Source organism: Charadrius vociferus, unplaced genomic scaffold, assembly GCF_000708025.1.
Source record: "Charadrius vociferus isolate BGI_N301 unplaced genomic scaffold, ASM70802v2 scaffold450, whole genome shotgun sequence".
Classification (NCBI taxonomy): domain Eukaryota; kingdom Metazoa; phylum Chordata; class Aves; order Charadriiformes; family Charadriidae; genus Charadrius; species Charadrius vociferus.
The window spans coordinates 21,867-44,375 of NW_009646931.1; the positions used below are offsets into that span (position 1 = coordinate 21,867).

Sequence of the window (22,509 nt, forward strand, 5' to 3'; positions counted from 1 at the left end):
TAAGCCAAAATTATTATGTTAATGGAATCAAAGGAAAATATAATTACAGAATTTCTAATATGCTTCGATTTTCATAAACATTAAACGGATTAAGTGTGGGTAGGAGATTTTGTAAAATCTGAGGAATCCTGAAACTCAGTTTTCATTTTTGCAAAACTGTTTCTAGTGCCTGAATTCTTAAGAGATTTTTTTCAGTGGGATCCAAATACTACAGACTGACTTGTAAAAGTCTTTAAGCCTTTTTTTAAATTTCTGCCAGGTGCTGAAATGCTTGTTGTGTACCAAAATACACTGTTGGTGCAAGTACTTTCAAGTCAGTGGCACTACTCTGGAATCTGGAGTGAACTGGTCTAGATTCTTACTGGTGTAAACCGGCTCAGCACAACTGAGTTCAAAACACAAGAAATGACGCCACTTTAAAATCACTGAAGTGTTAAAAACCATCAAGAAGAAATGACAAAGAGGAAGGGACAATGTATTCTGATTAGTGGCATTAAAAGAAAATCCAAGTTACTCTGAATGATTTCTTTTCAGCTGTTTACATACAACAAAAAAATACCGCCTATTTATCATAGGGGAACTCACTGCAAAATGAAAGAAGTATGATCAAGCAGGAGCAAAGTAGCTCAAATTTATTCTTACACTTTGGTTGTTGTTGTTTTTTTGGGTTTTTTTTTTTTTTTTTTGTTTAAAGCTGAGTGGAGCCAATATCCTGCTGTGTTTTGTTATGGGAATTTCAGAGTCTGGACTTTGTTTAGGCATTGATCTCATTTTGTTTATTTTCTCTCTTTTCAGATAAAGCCCAGCCATGTGGGCTGGGCTGGGGCTGGTTCTGGCTCTCTGTCTCTTCCCAGGAGGAGGGACAGAGATCCAGAACTGCAAGGAGCCCCCAGAATGGCGCATTGGGGAGGAGAACCCAATGCTGAACTCCAGGGGCTCAGTGACGGTGGTGGCTCTCCTCCAGGCTAGCTGATACTTGTGCCTGCTGCAGGCTTCCAGGTACGTGTAAATCTTTTTCCCAGTTTTCATTAAAACATGACTAGTCAATTTTTTAATGCCATCTGAGGATAATACACGTGCGCAACTACAGATGCACTCAGTGAACTCTAGCTTCCTCAAATGCGGCTGTCCCAGCTGGCATGCGTGACCCAGCAACCAGGTTAGCTCTCAGCAGGAGCGTTCTTTGCCAGTGGCTCAGATTCTTTATCTCCTGACTTAGTCCTGACTGACAGATCATCTTCTCCAGAGTGTATTTACCACATAAAAGTATGATGAACTTGACATTAATGAAACCCAAACCGCATGAAAATCCAACAGAAACAGTTCTATAGGACTATGCTGCTGTCGGCAGCACATGATTAATGTAGCAAAGATGCTGAAGCCAGGAAGCATCGTAATTCTCTGACATGGCAAGAACACCTGAGACAGAGATATCTGTGAGCATTCATTTCTTATGTAAGGTCTGTAGAGGAAGAGGCAAATCAAAACATGGGCCTTTGATGTGCTTTCCCAGCCCCTGTTCAGAGGTCCTAGATATAAAAAAGAATTCCAGAAGATAAGGTAAAGACTGACCTAGAAAAATAGATGAGGCATTCAAGGGGACCATCAGTGTTATATTTTCATATAAGACCTGAGACATTGGTGCTCTGGTTTCTAGAACCTACTTCTATGCAAATAATTAGGTATTGTGACAGCAACAGCGGCAAGAAAGTAATTTTGAGCTGACCCAAAGAGGAATTGCATACAGCCCTTATCTTGGATTCATTTAGTGATTGTGAAATCATTTTGGTTTAAAAATTCACAGTACCGGTTTCAGAGCTTGATTTTAATCACTGTAATAATATCTTAGTTTCCCCATCTAGGCTTCATAACTTCATATTATAATAGTCTTTGCAAGTTTTTCAAGAACTGTATTTGAAAAAGCAGTGGTAAATCTCTGGCTCCATCAAAGTCAAAACTGGGCTTCGTGGTTGACTTTCAAGGTAGTTGGGTTTCATCCTGTATGTTTTAGAAAGGTTTTAAAGAGTCTTTCAAGCTCTATACTATTTCCTGAAACTGAAAAATTAAGAGAGTTTTCTAGAGCAATTCAATAGGAAGGAGACAAATAAAAAGGAAAAAAAAAAACCCACCCACATTGTACAGGAAGAAAGCAGCTTTCTGCACTATAGAGCAAATAAAGACATTTGTGGTGGGATGCCAAAGGGAAAGACTCTCAACTGCCAGCCAGGTCATGCACATGTTCTATAACCATCCTGTTGACCCAATTGCTGTAATATCCCTTTTCTGGCTATTATAGAAAATAGCTACATCAAGATGAGTGGGAGAGCTGTCAGCCTTTTACTACGTGTTTGCTTTCTTGATTATTCATCTTCACACTGTATTTACAGTGCGGATTCTTTAACCAACTATGTGACCAAAACCTCAGCATTTAAAGAAAGACAACTGTGTGAGACCAGTGTGAAGGAACTGAAATAAAAATAACACTGCATTCAGTCTGAAAACTGCTGTACTTAATACTGCATTCTACTGACAAGGGCAGGACCCATGTCATATTAGCTGCTATCGAGTCTGGTTTGGTGACAGCACAGTTGATAGTCATGGCAAATGGCGAGAAAACTGGGAGAAAATAACATTCACTGTAATAAAAGCAAGATGGAGCGTATTAACTTTTGTCGAACACAGCAAATCTTACAATTCTGTAACGATTTTCAGTCTTGCTTCTTTACGTTCTCCACTAGATTGGAAGACCTGCGAGTGAAGTTAGAGAATGAAGGACTGGTCAACATCTCGTATGTGGTTGTCAACCATCAGGGAACTAATTCCCAGAGGAAATTTCACCTACTGAAGGAAAGTGTTTCAGACTATATTGCTGTCTACCAGCAAGACGAAGAGCAAGATGATGTCTGGACTACCTTAAATGGAAACAAAGATGACTTTCTCATCTATGACAGGTCGGTGTTTAGAGGGGAACACAGGGAAATATTTGCATGTATTTAGAGTAATGCTTTGTAAATTTCTGTATCATTTCATTGGTTTGCAAATAACCTGATTATCTCACAACAAAGAAGTCATAGTCAGCTTCTAAGCTGCACTAAGTAAAGCACTTGCATTTACTGGAAAAAGGAAGCTGCCAAAGAAGAGTCTGCTTTTGCTTAAGTAAGTTTGGGATAAATCATTTTTTCTTTGTAACTACTGTGGATGTCAATTAGTATAACCATGTATAGAATTTGATAGCACGATCCTGGTCTTAAATTGTTTTTATTTTCAGACAACTTTATCACATCCATGCATGTGAAAGTAGAATCAAATGAGAAAGCATTTTGACTGAAGTTGCTGAAACTGTCATGTAGCCGTATGTAAAAATTAGTCTTTAGGTGAAACTTAAAACTTTGGAAGAAAAGAGCTTTTTGATCATAGGATTCTGGGACATGTATCTTTTGGCAGAACCAGTAATAACTCTTTAATTGAGATCCCGATTTTCCAGTTTTGATGTAATGGAAATGATTCAACAAGTCCTGCTCCTTTGAGTGTACCAGTTTTGTAGTCAAGTGCCTACCAGAACACTCAAGGACAGACATGGGCAAACGGGCACCATAAGAATCCCCTTGTGCACACTAAAGCAGTAACACAGAAGCCCCGCAATGCACATTCCTAACCAAAATACATGTTTGCATGAGAACGTTTTTTGTAAGGATGCAACAACCATGTGGCGATTTGTACCACTATGTAAACAGCCCTCCTCACTAGCAAGATAGGTCTGTAATGAGTGTGCCTTTGGTCATCGAAATGCCACTGAACGAGGGGCTTCTGCCATAGAGCCATTACGTCGGACAGAAACCATGCGTCACGCTACTGACCCATGCAGTTGAGCGGGCAAACGTTTGTGAGGCAGGTACTGGTTTTGCCTGTAAACTCCTTGGACAGAAGCAGTCTGCACGGGACTGTGCAGTGTGGGTGGACTGATGTGAATAAAATAAGGCATGATAAGAAGAGATACTTAATTTTAGGTATACGTTTATGTGTATGTAACCACAATGTTCTTTCTCTCCTTAGGTGCGGCCGTCTAGTCTATCATCTGGGTCTGCCCTATTCCTTCCTGTCTTTCCAGTATGTAGAAGAATCAATTAAGATTGCATACTGTGAGAACAAGTGTGGAAACTGCTCTTACACGGTATTTTCTTATTTCATTCTATATATACTAGGAATGGAAACCAGATGTGACTAGTACTTAAAAAAAATTATTTCAGTGTGATTAATTGTAAAAAACCCATGATTTAGAATTTACACATTTCATGTGTCTTGCCAGAGAGCTTTTAAACATTTTTCAAAGTGAATTAGATCTTCTTTATAATAGACTGATTATCTGAATTCCTGCCCTGGACAGAAATGCAAATCATTTTCATAAACCTAAATGCAATCTTGGAGGCTAATGTTGTTTGTGGGGTTATGTACAGCTAGTAAGAAATTAGCTACTCTAGTTTTTGGGGGCAGGTAGGTACTTAAACAAATAGGTGGGTTTTTTAGGCCTGGGAATCAAATCTGAGATGGTTTGAGTTACTATTCCTTTTAGTTTATGTTTAAACACCGTATATAGTAGTTACTTTAAAAAAAGTGATAATACAGGGTGAAAAATTATTGTTACCGTTATAAAAGAAGGATATGTTTCACATGTAACTACATGTTTCACATGTAACTAAAGATCAGGACTACTTTAAGGATTATCAAGAAATGTACACGCATAGTCATGAAAGTTCAATAAGAATAATAATTTTTGATCCCATCATATAGTTTTCCAGATAAATGTAGGCCTCAGGCAGGTCAGATGTGGGATCCCAGAAAAAGAATACTTTTTATTAGCAATTACTTAAATTAGAATTCCTCAAAGTTTACAGTAAGAGCTCTGTCTGTTTATCAGTGGTATTGTAAAACAAGGTTCTTTTTGATACATTCCTATCTTTCTTCAGCAAAGGGGCACAAATAATTTAAAATTGGGTTTCAGGTTCTGCAAAAAATGTTAAAATAATTAATATTTTACAAGTAGTTTAATTAAATATAATGCCTTCTATTTAATGCATGCTTCTGTTTTGCAGGAACCTGATATTGATGGTTTATGTGAAAACATCACTGAAAATGCAGGTGAAAAGCTAGCAGAGATAGAACCCAAACCAACCGGTCAACATTCACATCACCACAACCCGCACAGACATAGACACCACCACCACCATCGTGAGGGCAGTCGTCATTCTAAAAATGAGGACCATCAGGCTTCTTCTGAAACGAGAAGACATCGTCCTCACAGCGGTCGGCGTCATAGAGTGTTTGGTCAAAACAGACATGATCAGACAGGTAGTCCTGAACAGGTAGACACTGTTCCTCCAGGGGAAAGTGTGGAAATTACACAAGATAAAAAGCTATGAAAACAAGGGAAAACCAGCTGTAAAAACCAGTTAACTTGAAATTGGCAGACAGCATCAGACTCAACTTCTAGTAGCTGATGATGTCATTGTCGACACCTTTTGTTTGAAGAGCTAGGAAATTCTGTCACTTGACAGTGTCGTGGAGCACTTCCAAATTCTTGCAGGTGACACGGCCAGCTGTCAGCAGAGGAGATCACTGAATCCTGACAGTGACGTCTGCTCACTGCTGCCTGACAGTCACCAGCAGCAGGAGCAAGTGCAACTAGTGACACCTGACAGTGACAGGAAAAGGCAAGAAACTGACCCTGAAAAACAAACTAAGCACCTTAAAAATGCAAAGGAGTCCCACTACCTAAATTCATATAGTTGAGAGAGTGGAAAAATTAACAGATTGTGGTTTTATTGCCCCCAGTTAAAAATTATACTAAGGTGGGTAGAGTAAAAATCTTGCTAAGAGGTAGACTTTTAGAGCAGTGCTCTTAGAATTACACAATACCTGTCAAATTCCATCAGTGAAAAGCTTCATAATTTAAAGGAATTGAATTGACCTGTAGTTTGTTCTTCAGTTGCACTGGGAAGGTGTCGGCATTCTTGATTAATTTGTCTTTCTTGTTTCTCTTCTAACGTTCTGCTTGCATTTGTGAGGACAGGAGCATAAACTATGACCTAGGGGCTCCTGTCTGATGTTTTGCAATCAAGAATAGAAGATAACCAAAACAGATATTTTAATCATTTTTTATTACGAAGATGGACTATATTCAAAAGTTGTGTTTTGTTTTGTTTTTGTTTTTTTTTCTCTTAACCTGGGGATAGAAATTATGTACAAGAAAAGCTTATTCCTACGCAATGTGCCAAAATAACTTTTTATCTCAAGTGTAAGATACAAGCAGTAATTGCGTTATTTTAAAGCAACAGATTTATATGCTTAACTTTTGTCACTTAGATATGGCATCAGGGTCCATTAATACATACTACTACAGCTTGTAAAATCTCACTAAATCAGTAAGATTGTGCCTAAAATGAGAAGCAGTGTTAACAACTCTTCATGCAGAATCAGTATCAAAAGGAGGGAGGGGCAGAACAAATTTAATCTTGGTTTACTGTTTATCTTTGTTTAGAACAGTGCTGAATTTGACAAATCTGTATTGATTAGTAAGGTAATATACCACTTAAACTTGTGTAACTTCTCTGTCTGTAGCTTAGCATTCCTAACCTTTGATTAACGGAGTTGAAGTAAAAATGTAGTTGTTCAAAGGATTCCTGGATGAAGAAGCAAATATTCAAGAAAGGAAAACTGCTTTGAAAGTGTACACGATAATTAATGATGGTTTAGTAGGGAAATTTTTACTCCTATGAAACCTGAATCTTTTTATCGTGAATGCTGATTAGCAAGAAAGTAGCCCTGAATATACACAGAATGCATGCCTTTGGAATATTTGACAAGAGCGTTTTCAATAAAAAATACTCTGTATTTCATCATATCTTAGTTTTACTTTCAGGTGCATAGTTTGAAATATACTCTTTCTATTTCTCATTGTATGTACTACTGAAATACTTCATGTCATTTACTCAAAATCTCCTTCGTTTGAAATGTGTGTCTTGGCCTTTATTAATACGTTGCTCTAAGTCTCTTATGGTGCTTCGGAGAATTTCAATTTCCTTGTTTTTCTCCTCCTGGAGATGCTGCAGCTTCTGTGAAAATGCAAGCAAAGGCTTCATTGTTACATTACATAGAATTATGTAACAATACAATATGCTATTACTAATGAGAAATAGTCTAAAAAGAATTTTTCTCAATATTTTATATCCCCAAAATTACAATGATGGCTTCACTAGAATCTTACTTTTGTGACATGCCAAAGTCGCAAGCCTACAAAACCAATCATGCATGCACATAATATATATCACAGTCATTTCTGTCAGTCAGTTCTATCTTAAGTTCCCAGGTTCACAATTCTCTACTGAAACCATTTCACGTGGGCTTTTGTTGTTGAACCCCAGCTATATCAACATCAGTGCAAAGAAATCAGTTGTCTAGAGGTGGGAGGGATGTGTGGGAGACTAAGACGGACACCTGAGGCATGAAGCTCCACCCACCCACACTCACCCATCCCCTAAGCTTTGTTGCAGAACACACACAGTAAACCCCCAGGGAACTACTGCTGGAAAAAGGCTGTAACTGTATTTATTATCTCCAGACTCCAGGGTATTAAAGCACATACCCTTCGATAGATACTTTGTGGCAAGACAGAAGCATCTGAAAATGACTTTGGTGTCTTATTCTGAACTCTTGCTAATCTAGCATTGAACTGAAAGAATCGGGAAAAGACAAAACATTAAGAACCAAAAGGAAAAAAAGCACGTTAAATAATACAAGTATAATTTTAACTTTTTTTAAACTGGATTTTGCATCTGAAAGTATTAATAGCAAGCTTATCTACTATTTAATCCTAGGACAATTAAGCTACTTAAGTTTATTTTAAAAAGAATGCAATCACTAGTTAAGTTTCATAAAAAAATGCCCCAAAAATTGCAAAAAGTATGTAGTACGAATATGATAAACCAAAAACATTCAGACAAACAACATGACTGCTAAAAAAAAATTTGAAGGCTCCACAGCTGCCTGTCTGCAGGAGAAACTGCAGAGGATGGTCAAAACCTCTGAAACCTCATGCTCCAAGGATAACTCAGCCCAAACACTTTCACACCTTATTTCTTTTTTGATACATGAAAGATCTGAAGTATTTCTTGAATTGTTTCTGTAATGAGAGTGGCTTAAAACCTGAGCCATGAAATGCATATTGAATACTGTGACTCAAATCTCTGCAAGATTGGAAGTCTTTAAGCTCCTGGAAGTTTATAAAAAGTATATCTTTCCAGCATTCAGAAATCAAAAAGAAAAAAAAATAAGCAGAAAGCGTTGTTTATTTTTTTTTATAGCTCAAAAACTAGCAAAATTTTCAAAGTAATTCCATTTAAAACAAGAGCACAGCAAACTTTGGTCTCCCTATACAGTAGGTAGAACTCGATTCCTCAGCAGAAGCGACCCAGATACCATTATGGAAGTGGGCACATGCCACTCATCTTTGCAAAGACAAGAATTTTTTGTTTCCTAGATTCGACCATATTACTTTGTTAAGTACTAATTATCATTTTTCAGTACACAGTTTCTTCTAAGTTTACCCAATGCCCAACTGATCTTTAACTTAAGCTTTGTAATGCATACCTCTATCTGCAGTTTAATTATTTCATTCTGTTTCTCTTCATTTTGAATTTTCAGCTGCCTAGTTAGCTCTAATATTTCCAGTTCTTTTTTCTCTCTCTGTTCTCTATACTCCACTTCTTTTACTTCAACTAGTAACAGACACCAAATACGATGATTACAGAAGATGTTTAGATGAAAAAATAACAGGATTTCCCAAAATATTAATACTTTCTTGAACAGCATATCTGTATTTCATGGGAAAACAATGTCATTCACTGAAATTTCATTCCCAGTGTCCGTTCTACCGGTTTTGAAATTTCTGCTCATCCTGTGTTGCTGTACTGCTGTCTTATTGCCACCGTCTACTCTCTTGAGCAAAGATAAAATTCAATCAAATACTGTCCGCTTCTAGCTTTTGTATGTTTCTACTAAGAAGTGGAAATTGTACTTATTCTAGACAAAGTATAGCTCCTACAGGTAACAACATGTTTTACCCAATGCTATAGCATTCAGTCTTTGGAGAACTTACTTTTTTTTCTTGTATCACAATTCAGCTGTGTTATTTCTGATTTGTGGTCTTCCTCTTTGTTTTTAATTTCTATCATAAGTTTCTCAATCTGATCTTTATATGCCTGCAAATGTAAAAAGCTTCATAAAAATCTTGAGGTTTCTGTGCTCTTAGCCTTCTGCAAAGCACAACCTTCATGTAAAAATGTACAGTACGCTATAATTCAGTACTTGTTTTATCTTTGATCTAGTAAATTCAAAATGCCCATTACTTCTTACACAATCTGGCTGAAGTCCACAGGTGAAAAACATAGCAGATTCCATTGTATTACAGCTATCAGTTAATATAAAATTAGAAATTTTACTTATTAGGAGAACAGGCAAGCAGAGATGTAATAATTCTTTCCTCAATCCAGGATCTGATACAATGCTGCAGTTAGTTAATGACTACAGTCTTACTTTTGTAGATTTTTGACTGTACGGTTGTATAACGAAAATTGTACTTAAAGTATCAATTTTGTTAATATTGCTTATACCAAGAATTCCACAACTTCATACTGGCAGCAGCAGAAACATGAGTGCTGTCAGCAGTAGTGATACCGGTGGCACTGATACTCAAGTGAAGAGTTTGAGCATGCCTATTGTAAGGCTGCTCCAATAACTACTCCCAGGTTATCAAGGAATTGGCCATAGCCACCAGTTTAGAGGTGCTTATTCCAAAGCTCTTGTCAGAGCCTTCTGACAAGGAAGGTAGCCACTCACCAGAGCAATGCTCAGAGGCACTCACAAAAGCAGTTACTGATAGGTGGCAACAGTATATATGGACATAGTCAAGTAAGTGCCTTCAGAACAACACTAGGAAGTTCCGCCATGCCCATACATATATATAAGCTATAGAATCATAGTTTTCTCACATCTTTCAGAAGGCAGTACTTATTTTATTCTCAAACTGTCAAGATAACAGCTCTAGTAGTATAAAAATTTAATTTTAAGTCATAGTTAGTACAGACACAGGCAGAGAAAATCAGCAGTGAGATACCTAATCCTATATAGGTAACAGATCTACAATCTTAGCACAGAGAAATAATACAACTTATGACTAGCCCTGCTGGTGTTACCTCCTTTCCAGAAATGAGTGGCACAGATAAAAAGAAGAGAGATGGTAAACGAAATTTATTATGAGATGCAGATAAGAGGTAGAGACCTATTATTTTTGTAGCATTTACTCCCAAAGAAACTATAGACAAAATTCAGACAGTTGTTGTTTCTCTGGCAGTACAGCAGGCATTTTGAATATCAAAACCTTATTTCCACACAAAAATGTATTTTAATGCAACAGATTAGATTTTAGAATGTCAAGTTGAATTTAAAGCTAAACACAGCTAAAAAAAAAGTCCATCTTAGATTGAGCAAGAATTCTCAGCACTTGGTATTTTTAACCTCTTAGTCCCTCTAACACATTCTCATATTGATACTGTCATGAGAACAACTCTTCTCTTTTTACACATGGTAAGTGTTAGGAAAAGTGCACTAATAATAGCAAACCCAAGAATATGAATACATATGAACTGCTAGAGATAAAATATTATTCCTCTACCTAAAGAATGATCATTTGTGACACACCTGTTCACAAGTCTTTAATTTCTCTTCCAAGATGTGAATGGTACCCTTCAGTCTATCATTTTCATCTATGTAAATAAAAAAAAAATATATGATCACATTAAAAAGTACATTTTGACGGTATTATTACCACGAAAGCAGAATAAGGAAATTACTTTCATTTTTTCACTTCTCTGAACTTTTTTGTAGGCATGATAATCATTGTTTTTTGTAGGCATGATAATAATTGTTTACAGAACTGCATAATCTCAGTCTCCATTTTTTAACAAGAAAATTCATAGTTTAATCATAGAATGGTTTAGGTTGGAAGGGACTTTAAAGATCATCGAGTTCCAACCTCCCTGCCATGGGCAGGGACACCTCCCACTAGACCAGATTGCTCAAAGCCCCATCCAACTTGGCCTTGAACACTTCCATAATATTTGCCTGGTTTTAGTACTTTGAACTGCCTTTAGCCTTCCGATAACTGATGCATTCAAGAAAATCTAGATCTTCTGCTCAGAAAATAAAAGATTATTATCATGGCTATGACTGTTTCAAATTGGAAGATGCAACTTTTTAAGTATTTGTTTCCCAAAAACTAGAAAGTAGTACCTCAAAACCAGAATTTAGAAAAAGCAGGTAACGTTTTTTGATTATTAAAAGTCATTTTGAGTATTAAAAGCAGCCATATACTTCCAGTTTTTAGAGGTTTATTAATATTTATGCTAATATGCCTTGAACACATAATGGGTATAAAATTAACTACATGGTATACAGCCAAACTGTGGTACAAAGATATAGCAAATATTTATGTATTTTATTTTAAAATAGCAATGAGTAATTGTCAAGTATTTATGGACAAATAAATTTTAGTAACATTACACTGAGGATTAAGGCTCTTTGATTTAAAAAAGTGATAAAAACTATGTATAAATGCTTTAATAGGCTACAGTCCAACAGTTGAATGATACTTTCTCCCTTTTTGTAAAATTGCCTGTGCTATGGTGAAATAAATTTAAAACCTAACTATTGATTAAAAAAACTTCATTAAGGCAGAACTTCTTTTACATGTGTATTCTAAGTGTGATAATAGCAATAGACATTCATTAAACATATAGACCACCAAAATCTGCACAAGATTGATTTTAGATACATTTTTTTTTCCTTTCTGTTTGGCTGCCAGTTTTTTCTCTCTGAAAAAAACAGTAAATATAAACAAAAAAATTAAATACCTGCTTATTCTAAATTACAATACAGTATATATAAGAACATTTTTTGCTTTTACCTTTTACGTTACATTGGTTTTCAATGGTTTGTGTTAGACCCTTTATCACATTCTGTAGAGTAGTACATTCTAAAAGAAATGAAAAATCCAGTATTTTTGAATAATTTCTTCACAATTTTAGTTTTGTATTTTGTTTACAATCTTTTCTCAAATATTTTATAATCGTCTTGATGAAATATTAGTCTAAATCTTCTTAATGACTATAGAAATAAGATTATTATTACATGGTTACTTCTTAATTTTAGCTTTTATTTTGACAATAGATTAAAAACAATTTTATCAAGCGATACAAACAATTTCATAAACTTATTACATTTTTCTTTCTAGCCAGAAAACAAGGATGTTATTGTTTTCTGGGCAATAATGGAAGTTTTCCATATCAGCATTCCAGCAATTTGATGTAATTAATGGAACAGAGGCTTCCTTTCCTGACAGCATTTTTGCCAAGATTCTTTTTAACAAGACCAACACTATCCACTATCCACTGCAGTTCCTCACCCCCTTTTTAGTCCACATTAACATCCATCTTGTGGCTCAACATAAACTTGGAGAGATTGAGAATACAGTACTATATTCCCATTATCTCATTTTAAACAAAATATGTGTGTGTGTATGTTTATACATGCAACTTGTTATCAGTTTACATATTTGTATTTCATAATTTAAATTTTTTAATTGTATTTTTAATATTTGAACACCATATGGACTGCCTTAATATAACATTTGGTTTTCATTAAATACTATTTTTATCCCTTATGTTTCTTGTAACCTTATCAGTAAAGTTACAGAAGAGTCAAAGACTGGGGACACTAAAGCTGACGCTGCTTACTCTTAAAAACTTTCTATTTCCAGAGTACCACTGCATTTCTTAAGTGGCATTTAATTTCCACAATGGATAAAGTACACTAAATAACAGTTACTCATCTTGTAAAACCAAAGCTCTGTTGAAAATTGTAGATCATATAATTAAAGACTATATTACAAATAATGAAGTCGGGAAGATGAATTAAGATCCCGGCTCAGAGATTCAATTTTCCACTCAGTCTTTTTGACCTTTATTCTATTCTTCCATCAAGTCTGCATTTCATGCAGCCGAGTACGTTAGCCAGCTGTATTCTCCCATTCTATGCTTCCAAAAAACCAGCAGAGGGAGCACGAACAGCACAGAAACATTTCCTGCCCTCAATTCGTGTTCTGGATCAAAAGCACCTGTCGAAAATCCTATTCAAAGTCGGAAGCACTACTTTAGCATCCCCATGTGTACCAACTAGTTCTACTACAAAATTTCTCCCATTTGAAAATGTATGGAGATAAACCCCAATACTTGCAATTCATGGACAAATTGGAAAGACATCTATGCATTTGAGTACATGATAGGACAGCAGCTAGTCTTACAGTGAATCACAGCTACTTAAGTGCAAGCCACTCTTTTGTCCAGTCCCAAGAATACCTGCTTATCTTTCTTATCTTTAAAGGATGTATCTTGGCAAGTCCCCTGTGTAATTACAGTTGTGATGGGAAAAAATTAATGTGAACCCACAAGTTTTGCTTGCCTAGCTTAAGGAAGAAAAAGCAAAATTTTGCTAAATGGTTGTAACTTTGTGGATCACTGGTATAGCATTTGCTTTAAAGACTGAACTGCCAAAGTGCTCTTTTCCCATGTTCAATATCTGTATTTTATTGCAGTTTCTTCCATCTGCATTTATAATTGAAGCTATTAGATTTTTTTTATAAGGCAATTACATTAACCGCTTTTTTCCTTTTACACCTTTGAAACACTAATTCAACAACTATGCAATCCTAAAGATGCTAAATAGAGCCACTTTAAGTGTTCCATAGACAATAATGTGATTGCTTTCTTTTTAAAAACTACAGTAGATTTTAGTTCAGAATTGTAGCCTGCACCACAAGAATCCATTTAGTCACCACAGAAAAGGTTTAGGAGCAGAAAAAAAAGAATGCCAGACTTGCGTCTGTCTTGAGTGGATCTGCAATGACTTGCACTAAACAAAAACTGTGGTCCTGAATCTCACCTTTATTTAGCAAAGAACTTACCAAGGCAAAACAAAGCTCATTTCTGACCTTTCAGAACATGTATACACTTGCCCAGTTGCTCATCTTTTCCCACCTTATCTTTGTTTCAAGTGTTTCACTCTCCTCTTTCGAGTATTAGAAGTTTTCTTTCTTCCTTTGCATTTCCTTCAGAATTCCCAGTCTTCTTTTACATTAAACAGTTCTAGAGAGAGGCTTCTGGCAATCAAGGATACCAAGGAGCCCTCAGGTTCTCACTTAGATTTGTTGGAGATTTCTTGGGCCGCCAAATGCTATTGCTATTTCTGTTTCTTATACTAACAAAGAGTTCTTCAGCCAGGATAAAATTCCACTTCCCCCACCCCACCACCACTAGTAGCCACAAACCCTTCAAGGAAGGCAGAACAACAGCCCTTCCTTCCAGAGTGCCTTTTCTCCCTGCTTCTCTGCTGTAAGCAGCATGTTTATTTGGAATTGTATGTGAACCATTCATCAGCATGTGATCTCTCATGTTTTTTCCTTAGCTGTTCTGTGAACTGCTCTGTGGTCTACCGCTAAGCTTTACATTCTGAGGCTGAGTTGTTTACCTATCCTGTAAATTCATTATTATATGTTAAATTTGTAATAGGATGGACTTGAGAATGCTCTTGAACTTGAGAACGTACATACATTAAGATTGTGTGTTGACACTGTTCATCAAGAAATTGATGCAGCAGTCCAAACCCCGTAATTTGAGTTGCCTTAGGATCAACTCATCAAACAATGGTTTCAGGAATGTGGCTGAGCTGGGTTCTGGGAAACAGCTTGGGACATAAGGCTAGGAGAAATCTTTGTTTCCAAGCTACAGTTGGCAGTATCACTGTATAAAAGCCATTCTCACAACTAGAGTCTGTTAAGGTAACTGTTGCCAGAGAAAGGATGGAAGTATCAATGCTACATTTCGTCCCTTGCACCTGCTCCACTTCTGCATAGGACCCCTCTATAACCCCATCAATAATAAAGAGTAGTTTTTTTAAATCCCACAGTGCTTTGACTTCCCAAAAGTTTTTACAAAGAATAGAACTAGACGCAACACTTTTAGTGTTCTGATTCTGAATACATAGTATGCTATTACCCCTTCTGAAGGGTCAGTGTTGCAGATGAATCTGACAAAGGTGCAAAGACTATTTCTATCCCTTTCAAAAAGAAAAAACAAAACGCTTTAGAAACATTATATACTTACTATAATTTATAATCACTACACTACCCATAATGTCCTTTTAAAATACTTTTAACATTATAGTCACTGCTGATCTCTAGTAACATGGTAACTGTTTACCAACGCTCCTCTGACAGCATCTGCCGCAGGTTATGGCAATTTGCTGCCCAAGATGTTTTGTGAAACTCTGCTTTCTGATCACCATTAATGAATACAGTTAAAAAATATAAACTTATAAGCACTTCATGCCATGATACCTGAGGTGTTTACCTTATTGGTAAGCAAGTCAACCTAACAGAACAGCCATGACAACTGCATTAATTTCTAAATACACACTATCCTTTTGGCATCTCTCATTTACCTTTCACTTCCTTATCATCAAGTAGCTTTCAGAACCACATCTTGGATGTCCCATGTTGTTCCAAGTTCCTGCTTTTCACTTTTTTTGTTACAGCTACTAACAGCTCTGCAATCTCTCTTGTTGGCTTCCAACAATTCTGCCTCCTGTCTATATCTGTAATAATTTGTACAACTACTATGACTTCAATATTATTGAGATTTGTTTTTTCCTGACTATCCATGCTGCTAAACCTTTAGTTCATATTTCATGCTGATTGCTCTGGTATTTCTACTTGGACTTCTGCCATCCACATTTTTTTACCATCATGTGTTTCAAAACAGCTCCAGAGGTCGTTCTCCTCACTTATATCAGCATAACTATCTCCCCCAATTATTTCACTCTTATCTCATCGAAGTGAAGTACTACTATTTACAAATCTCAAATCTCTCCTGTAACTTTCATCTGTTTTCAGTCCATTCTGTGTCCATAGTCCTTGTTGCAGCCATCCCAGTTGCTCTCATTTCCTCAGTTGTCTCTTTCACTTTCTCTGCTTTTATCACATAGGTTCTATGGTAAGACTAATTTATTCTTTTTGTCCACCTTTTCCTTTCCCTTCTTAAAATCTAATTCAGTATTAACCCCCAGCTCTGTTTTTGTGAGTAATGAAGCCTCTTGATCCATTTGAAGAAAGCCAGAAGAAGACTCAGAAATGGCTGCCCTTCCTTCCCTTGGGAGCTGCTTTTAAGCTGATGCTTTTGCCCTTGGCCCACCTTTAGCTACGCTGCAGCTGTGCTGCAGCCAGATACCATGCAGATCTAGACCCTGGTCATGAACTAGGGAGTAACTTCCTGGCTTGATTTCAGACCTGCCTCATCACTAGGGACCTGCCAGTGATCACTAGATCATGTCTGGCCCTTATCACCATTTCTGAACCTGATCCTGACTCAGCCTCCTGTCTTGACCTTGGACCTGTTCCATCACTACATAATTGTTTTGTAGTGTGGACTTTTGGCTGACCCTCGCAGCCCTCACTTGGCCAACCTTACATGGGTATGGTGGGACTGAGTCTTGGCTGGTAAAGCTCCTACCTCTGTGGGCCTTGTTACATGATTGGTTCCCAATGCCCTGTCTCTTGCTCCTCCCTGACAATACCAAACCTTGCTACCTTCTCTTCTATCTCTTCTAGTTCTGGTACGTCCATTTTGAAATGTGGGGACCAGAACATTACATGAAAATCATAGACTTCACAGGGCATGATGTTTGTTTCTCTATTTCTTCCATAATCGTGCCTAACACTGTGTTTGCTTCTTTGACTACCAATATTTTCACAGAACTGTCCAGAAGGACACCAAAATCTCTTTCCTGATAAGTAGTCAACTAGGGCCAACCCCTGCTTATATAAAATGCCTCCCATATACACTGCTACTGGTTTTCATCCCCTCTTTTTATCACTTGCCATTCTGTATCATCAGATTCTTGGCATAACTGAATAGATTAGCATCATTAGCAAACTTCACTTAGTCACTCAACAGTTTTTCCAGTTCCTTTCTGATTATGCTAAATTATTTAAGTCCCAGAAAAAATCTAAGTGAAACCACCTGGCAATCTCACTCCAGCGTGAACCTAAGTTTATTCCTACCCTGTTTCCTAACTTTTAGGAAAATGACTTGTCAAAGACCAAAGTCCTACAAAAAGATGCACCTTTTAGCAACTCTACAAACTGCAGAAGAATAAGCAACCACAAATCTATGCAAAGTAGTAGATATTTCTCTTCTGAAATACACATCTGAAAAGATACATTTCTGGAATAAAAAAAAATAATAGTTTTTATCTTTAATTCCTCCTTTATTTGCCAACTTTTTTATTGTGATGTAGAGGCTTATAATTCCCACCTGTAAAACAGTAAATGTCATTTCATTATTTAGCTTCCACTGAAGTTTGAGTCCTCTTAATATTAATATGAACTATTATTACCATTTATAACTATTTAGCACCATAATGATATCTGCTGTACAAAGTAAAAGAAAAATGACCCAAACTGATCACATTAATGCTGACAGTAACACAAGTACAGGCTATGGAATAAACTTACAACAGTGGTATCAGCTTAATTGAACTCAACCTTGAAGGGTTATAAGCTATTCCTTACACTTTATAACTGAGTTGGAAATGTCATGGAGATAAAATCTTGACAGTGGCATTATAAACATAAAATGGACTGTCACATTGTTTAATCTGACCTCTTCAGAGATTAAATCTCACACAGATAGAAAGTATAATCACTTTGGACAGCTTTTCAGTCCTCTAGAAGTTAAAAAAATGCCAAGGCAGAACAAGACACCAAGATTCCATCAATAACCAAGGTCCTTAAAGAACTAATTTAAGTGAACAAAATTCAAAGAGAAATACTAAAGGTTCATTATACCAGCAAGGTGCAGGAAAAAATATATTCCAAACCCCAAATGGGCTACCAGATTGTCCTTAAACAAACAAAATCACACAAGCAACTAAGAAATACAATTCTTTGTGTTATCTCAAAGCACCAGCCCCACCAGTCTGACATGCCACCCCCAATTACAGGCGAGCTTTGACATTTCAGAAGGCAGCAAAGTACATGTTTGAGAATGTGTCTGGCACATTCCTCATTGGGCAAAACGTTTCTGGTGACCAGGTGAAACATAACATTTGCCACATTCATACCAAAGGAGCAGCTCAGCTGGGGTCATGATAGTGTCAGTGCTGGCCTTAGTCTTCCCAAATGTTGATCCTGTTGTGCTACACAGACATCTGAGCTGCTTACGGATTAACGTAAGCCGCAGGCTAGCACTTTAAGTAAAACTACTGATGTTAGTTTGCTTAAAAATGCTGGCTTTGTAAACTGTGGCTGTTCACTAGAAACTCAAGAGGCCTGTATGGCTGGGAAAGGTAAACATTTGGGGACAGTAACATCACCAGGTGCACCAAGGTCATCTGATCCTCTCTATCTTTCCCTGCCAATACGTTGTTTCCTTGGAAAAGGAGATAACATAATAATAAAAATTAAAAAAAAGATAAAAACGAAAAAATGAAAAAAAATACAAAAGGAAAGTTTTTCTTTCATAGCTACTGCATGCACTCAAAAATCTCTTCAGGTAGATGGATATTAACATGAACTGTAAAATAGTTACTTTAATGCAGTTCTCAAGATACATTTGTGGATTAAAATTATCCAGTTTATGCAAATGAAATGGATTATCATTACATGACTCAAGATCAAGCATTACAATTTTTCACACTGTATCTTAGATCCTTGCTATTTTATTTCTGTATTTTTTATGACTGAAAATACTGGAAATCTTTCTCAGAACTTCCTGAATATATGCAGAAAATACCATTTTCTAAAAAATAACCTACCTTCTTTTACTGATTCCTCCTTTGATTGGCTTAATGTTAACAACCTGTTACATTTTTCCAGCTGAAGAACCAGTAGATTATTTGCTTCATTAATTTCTGATATTTTCTAGAATATTGGAAAAAGACTATAGTTATAGTAATATCTTTTGATTTAAGTTTTGAATCTTGAGTGTCAAATTAATATAAAATTTAACAACTTTGCAACACTGTAGTCACAAACCTGTATTATTTACCATTCTGGCAATTTCGTTACAGAGAAAAGTGATGCTAAAGTTGAGAGCCTGTGCTATGGTGAGATTACCCTGCAGAACTAGGAATGCCGACTTATATCACTAGTTATGACCTGTTTTCTTCTCAATTTTGTACTCCACAGCCTGGATCAATCCTCAGCAAGGTTCTTTCTACTGCTTTGCATATAACGCTGTCAATGCCTTTGCTGATCACCAGCATGAGTAATGGGTGTGCATAGGAATCAGTATAATATGTTTTTTCCATGAGAAATAATAAATTTATTTCAGGTGCCCCTTTTCTATTATCTCTAGAATGGATTTACTGATGAGGAGGAAATCACCAGAGAGCTTTTAAGAACTGACATACATAAAATAAAGACAGCATATGGAATGTAATGACCGATGCTCCTGCTATGGCAATGGCATTTTTATAGAACAAGGAACAATTTCTGAAAGGATAGCCCAGCAAAGCTGTGTAATACTGTTATCTCCAATAGCAGCTTCCTATATAAAGGGACACTTTCCCACTTTTCCAGAGAAGCCAAAATTGGCATCTGCACCATTAAAATTCCAGCACAGAAACAAAGACTTCTCAGACTCCACAGAAGTAATTCATATCGCTCTGAGATACAGTCAATACACTTTCCAAAGTTGGTATTACAAGGCATATTACTAAGAATATGCTGATACCTCTCAGAAGAAATTTTCACTTGAAAAGCTTATTAAAATGTCACAGAATATTTACAGATAGCAGTTTCAACATTTTTTAACTTCTTCACTTACCTTTTCTATCTCTGAGAAGTTATCTAAAAGTTTATCAAGGTTCACCACACTGATTTTCTTCATAGTTTCTTCATGGCTGTGATTCATTTATATCTGGACCATATAATCCAGTGATCAGTGTATATATAAAACACAGCTCTGTGAATTCATACAGTTCTCATTCATACTATGTCAGAAGATTTCATATGCACAAACGTAAGCAGAACATGGTACCTTTTTTTTTTTAAATTAAAACTGTTTTTGCACGTGAAGCTAAACTTCAACCAACCTAAGATACTGCATTTCTAGGAAACACAATGAATGTCAAAAAGCCCAAGCAGTATCTACCAAACTGTTAGATGACATAGTTGAATTTGTAATTTTTTGCTGCAATGAAAAAATAAACCTGAAGCCACTTCCATGGACACAATGAGGCAATTTTACCTAAATATGTTAGTGGTCTGCACATAGGATGCTTTTACAACATATGACCAATTTCTCTTTAAATATGCTTCTAAAGCAGACTGGTCTTCCTGTCCTCACTTTAAAGAGTAAGAAATTCAATCAATTGCAACAATTACTCATTCTCTACTGTGTGTATTTTAGAGTCATCAGGTGAAATTTTGTTAAGTTTGATTAGCTTAAAAAATGTTACTTAAGTAAATGAGATTTTACCAGGCACATATTAATGCAGGGTCTAGACCTTTTACCTGTGTAGATGCTCTAATACTTAACTACTTGAGCTTCAAGTTACTTGCACATTTTCTTATAAACAATTTGCATTAATATCAGTGATGAGACACTGCAGCACATAAACCTTACCATATGAGTAAAAAGACAGTATTTTGAAAAGCATCCATATAATTCAGATTAATAAGAAAATTCCTATTTTTAGTAGAAATTCTACTTACAGAATCTTCAACATAAATTTGCAAGATGGATCTGAAAGACACAATAGGAATCCTTTTAAAAATATTTAAACTATCATCCCTGAACATCAGGCTCCATGAAACAAAAATTCCACCACCAGATAAACCATGTGTTCCAGATAAAATCTTCACTACTATGTGGTATGTACCAACTGTCTTTTAACAAAAAATTGCAATGATAGAGACAAACCAGAAGTCAGAATGCGTGCGCTACCCAGAAACTGAATGGGTTTCTAGACAGAAATACTTATGGTAAAATTAGGCAGAAATAGATATGTAAATGAACAACCACTAAGCAGGAACCAGAATTACATAACTGAAACATTTTCTCAGTCATTCAATATTTACAAGTCTTTACATGTGTGTAAATTCTTTACCAAAGCAGTAAGATAAAGATATTGGTTCTGTGTGTTTAATACTCATTTTTCTCTTGTATCCACTGTTTGTCCTCAGAGTAACTAAAACTAATTCATTAGCTAAAGCTCATTAACTTTTTTTGAAATCAACAGTTCTCAAGAACATAGATAAAATTAAAGAACTTATCCTTCTAAGTTAAATGATTTTTTACTAAGTTAACAACCTGAATGAATTCTAAGTGTTATTACAATGTAATGATTTGTTAAAATGGAGTTTAAAATATTTATTGAGGATATTCAATTCTGTAAAACAATTATGTTTCTTAATATTCTATTAGTTGAGAATCTTAAATGTACACTATGAATGCCAAGCCCTGATCTTTTCCAGTCCTTACCCCAGGGCCACCGTTTATTTTCATTATGCTCTTAAAACTGTGCTTTACCCTCTAAGTTCTGACCGAGGATGGGGGTTCAGGGAGCTGCCACGTTGTGTGCTGTTTTGTTTGTGTGCTTCCTTATTCCATGGCATCATTTGTTTTTTATCAGAGGACAGGATACGCTCAGCACTTGGCAGCATTAGGCAACAGTGCCACTGGGAATAAAACTCCTGCTGCACCGAAACAGTAAATGAAAAATAATATGTTTTATTACTAATGCTGTATTATTAACATATTTTTTCCAGCAGGAAAAGTAGTATTTTTTATTTTTGTATATATTATTATTATAATATATGTTGTGTCATCCAAAGGCGTTTTTGTTAAGCCTACCACCCCTGTTTTGAACTACAATATTTATTTCACCAGTGGGAAAATTAAAGATTTAAAATGTATTTTTCACCGTCATAAAACTGACACCTTGATTTAATCTCTCTTTAACCCCTTGCCGCCCATGCTCTCTCAATATCCTTTTTGAAGTAGTAGCTGATGATCTGATCTGGGAACTTAAGGTTTCATTTTTGCTTCAGGTAAGTGACACCTGTTATAACCAAAATAAAATTAGTAGATATTAATTTTTAACTGCATATCTCAACTGAATATAGCAATTACTCAATATCAGGCCCTTCAAATAGTCCCATCCTTTTTCGGAGCTTCACCTTTCTTTAAGATAAGGCACCTGACATTTGCACTGACTACAACCTTGCTTTAGCTACTCACTCTTTGGAGACCCTGAGCACCTTTAACACACGGGTTGCAGCTCGCAATTATCACGACAGGCCACGACACGCCCCGCCCACCTCCCCCGGCCGCGCTCCCA

At 36.2% G+C, this 22,509-nt stretch overlaps 2 protein-coding genes across 2 annotated transcripts; one reads left to right on the plus strand and one right to left on the minus strand.

Moving 5' to 3' along the window:
- Window positions 1-805: 805 nt before the first annotated feature.
- SEPP1 (selenoprotein P, plasma, 1) lies at window positions 806-5,720 on the plus strand. Its single transcript, XM_009894659.1, is given in 4 exon segments — window positions 806-999; window positions 2,739-2,951; window positions 4,054-4,171; window positions 5,091-5,720. Coding segments are annotated over 4 exon segments (1,152 nt in total). The 5' UTR covers window positions 806-808.
- A 1,266-nt stretch (window positions 5,721-6,986) lies between these two features.
- CCDC152 (coiled-coil domain containing 152) lies at window positions 6,987-20,078 on the minus strand. The gene is made up of 8 exons (XM_009894660.1): window positions 19,992-20,078; window positions 18,979-19,084; window positions 12,017-12,085; window positions 10,753-10,817; window positions 9,152-9,254; window positions 8,644-8,771; window positions 7,640-7,726; window positions 6,987-7,109 (listed from the first exon to the last, which is right to left on the minus strand). The coding sequence occupies exons 1-8, from the start codon at window positions 20,076-20,078 to the stop codon at window positions 6,987-6,989; spliced, it is 768 nt and encodes a 255-aa protein (XP_009892962.1).
- Window positions 20,079-22,509: the final 2,431 nt, after the last annotated feature.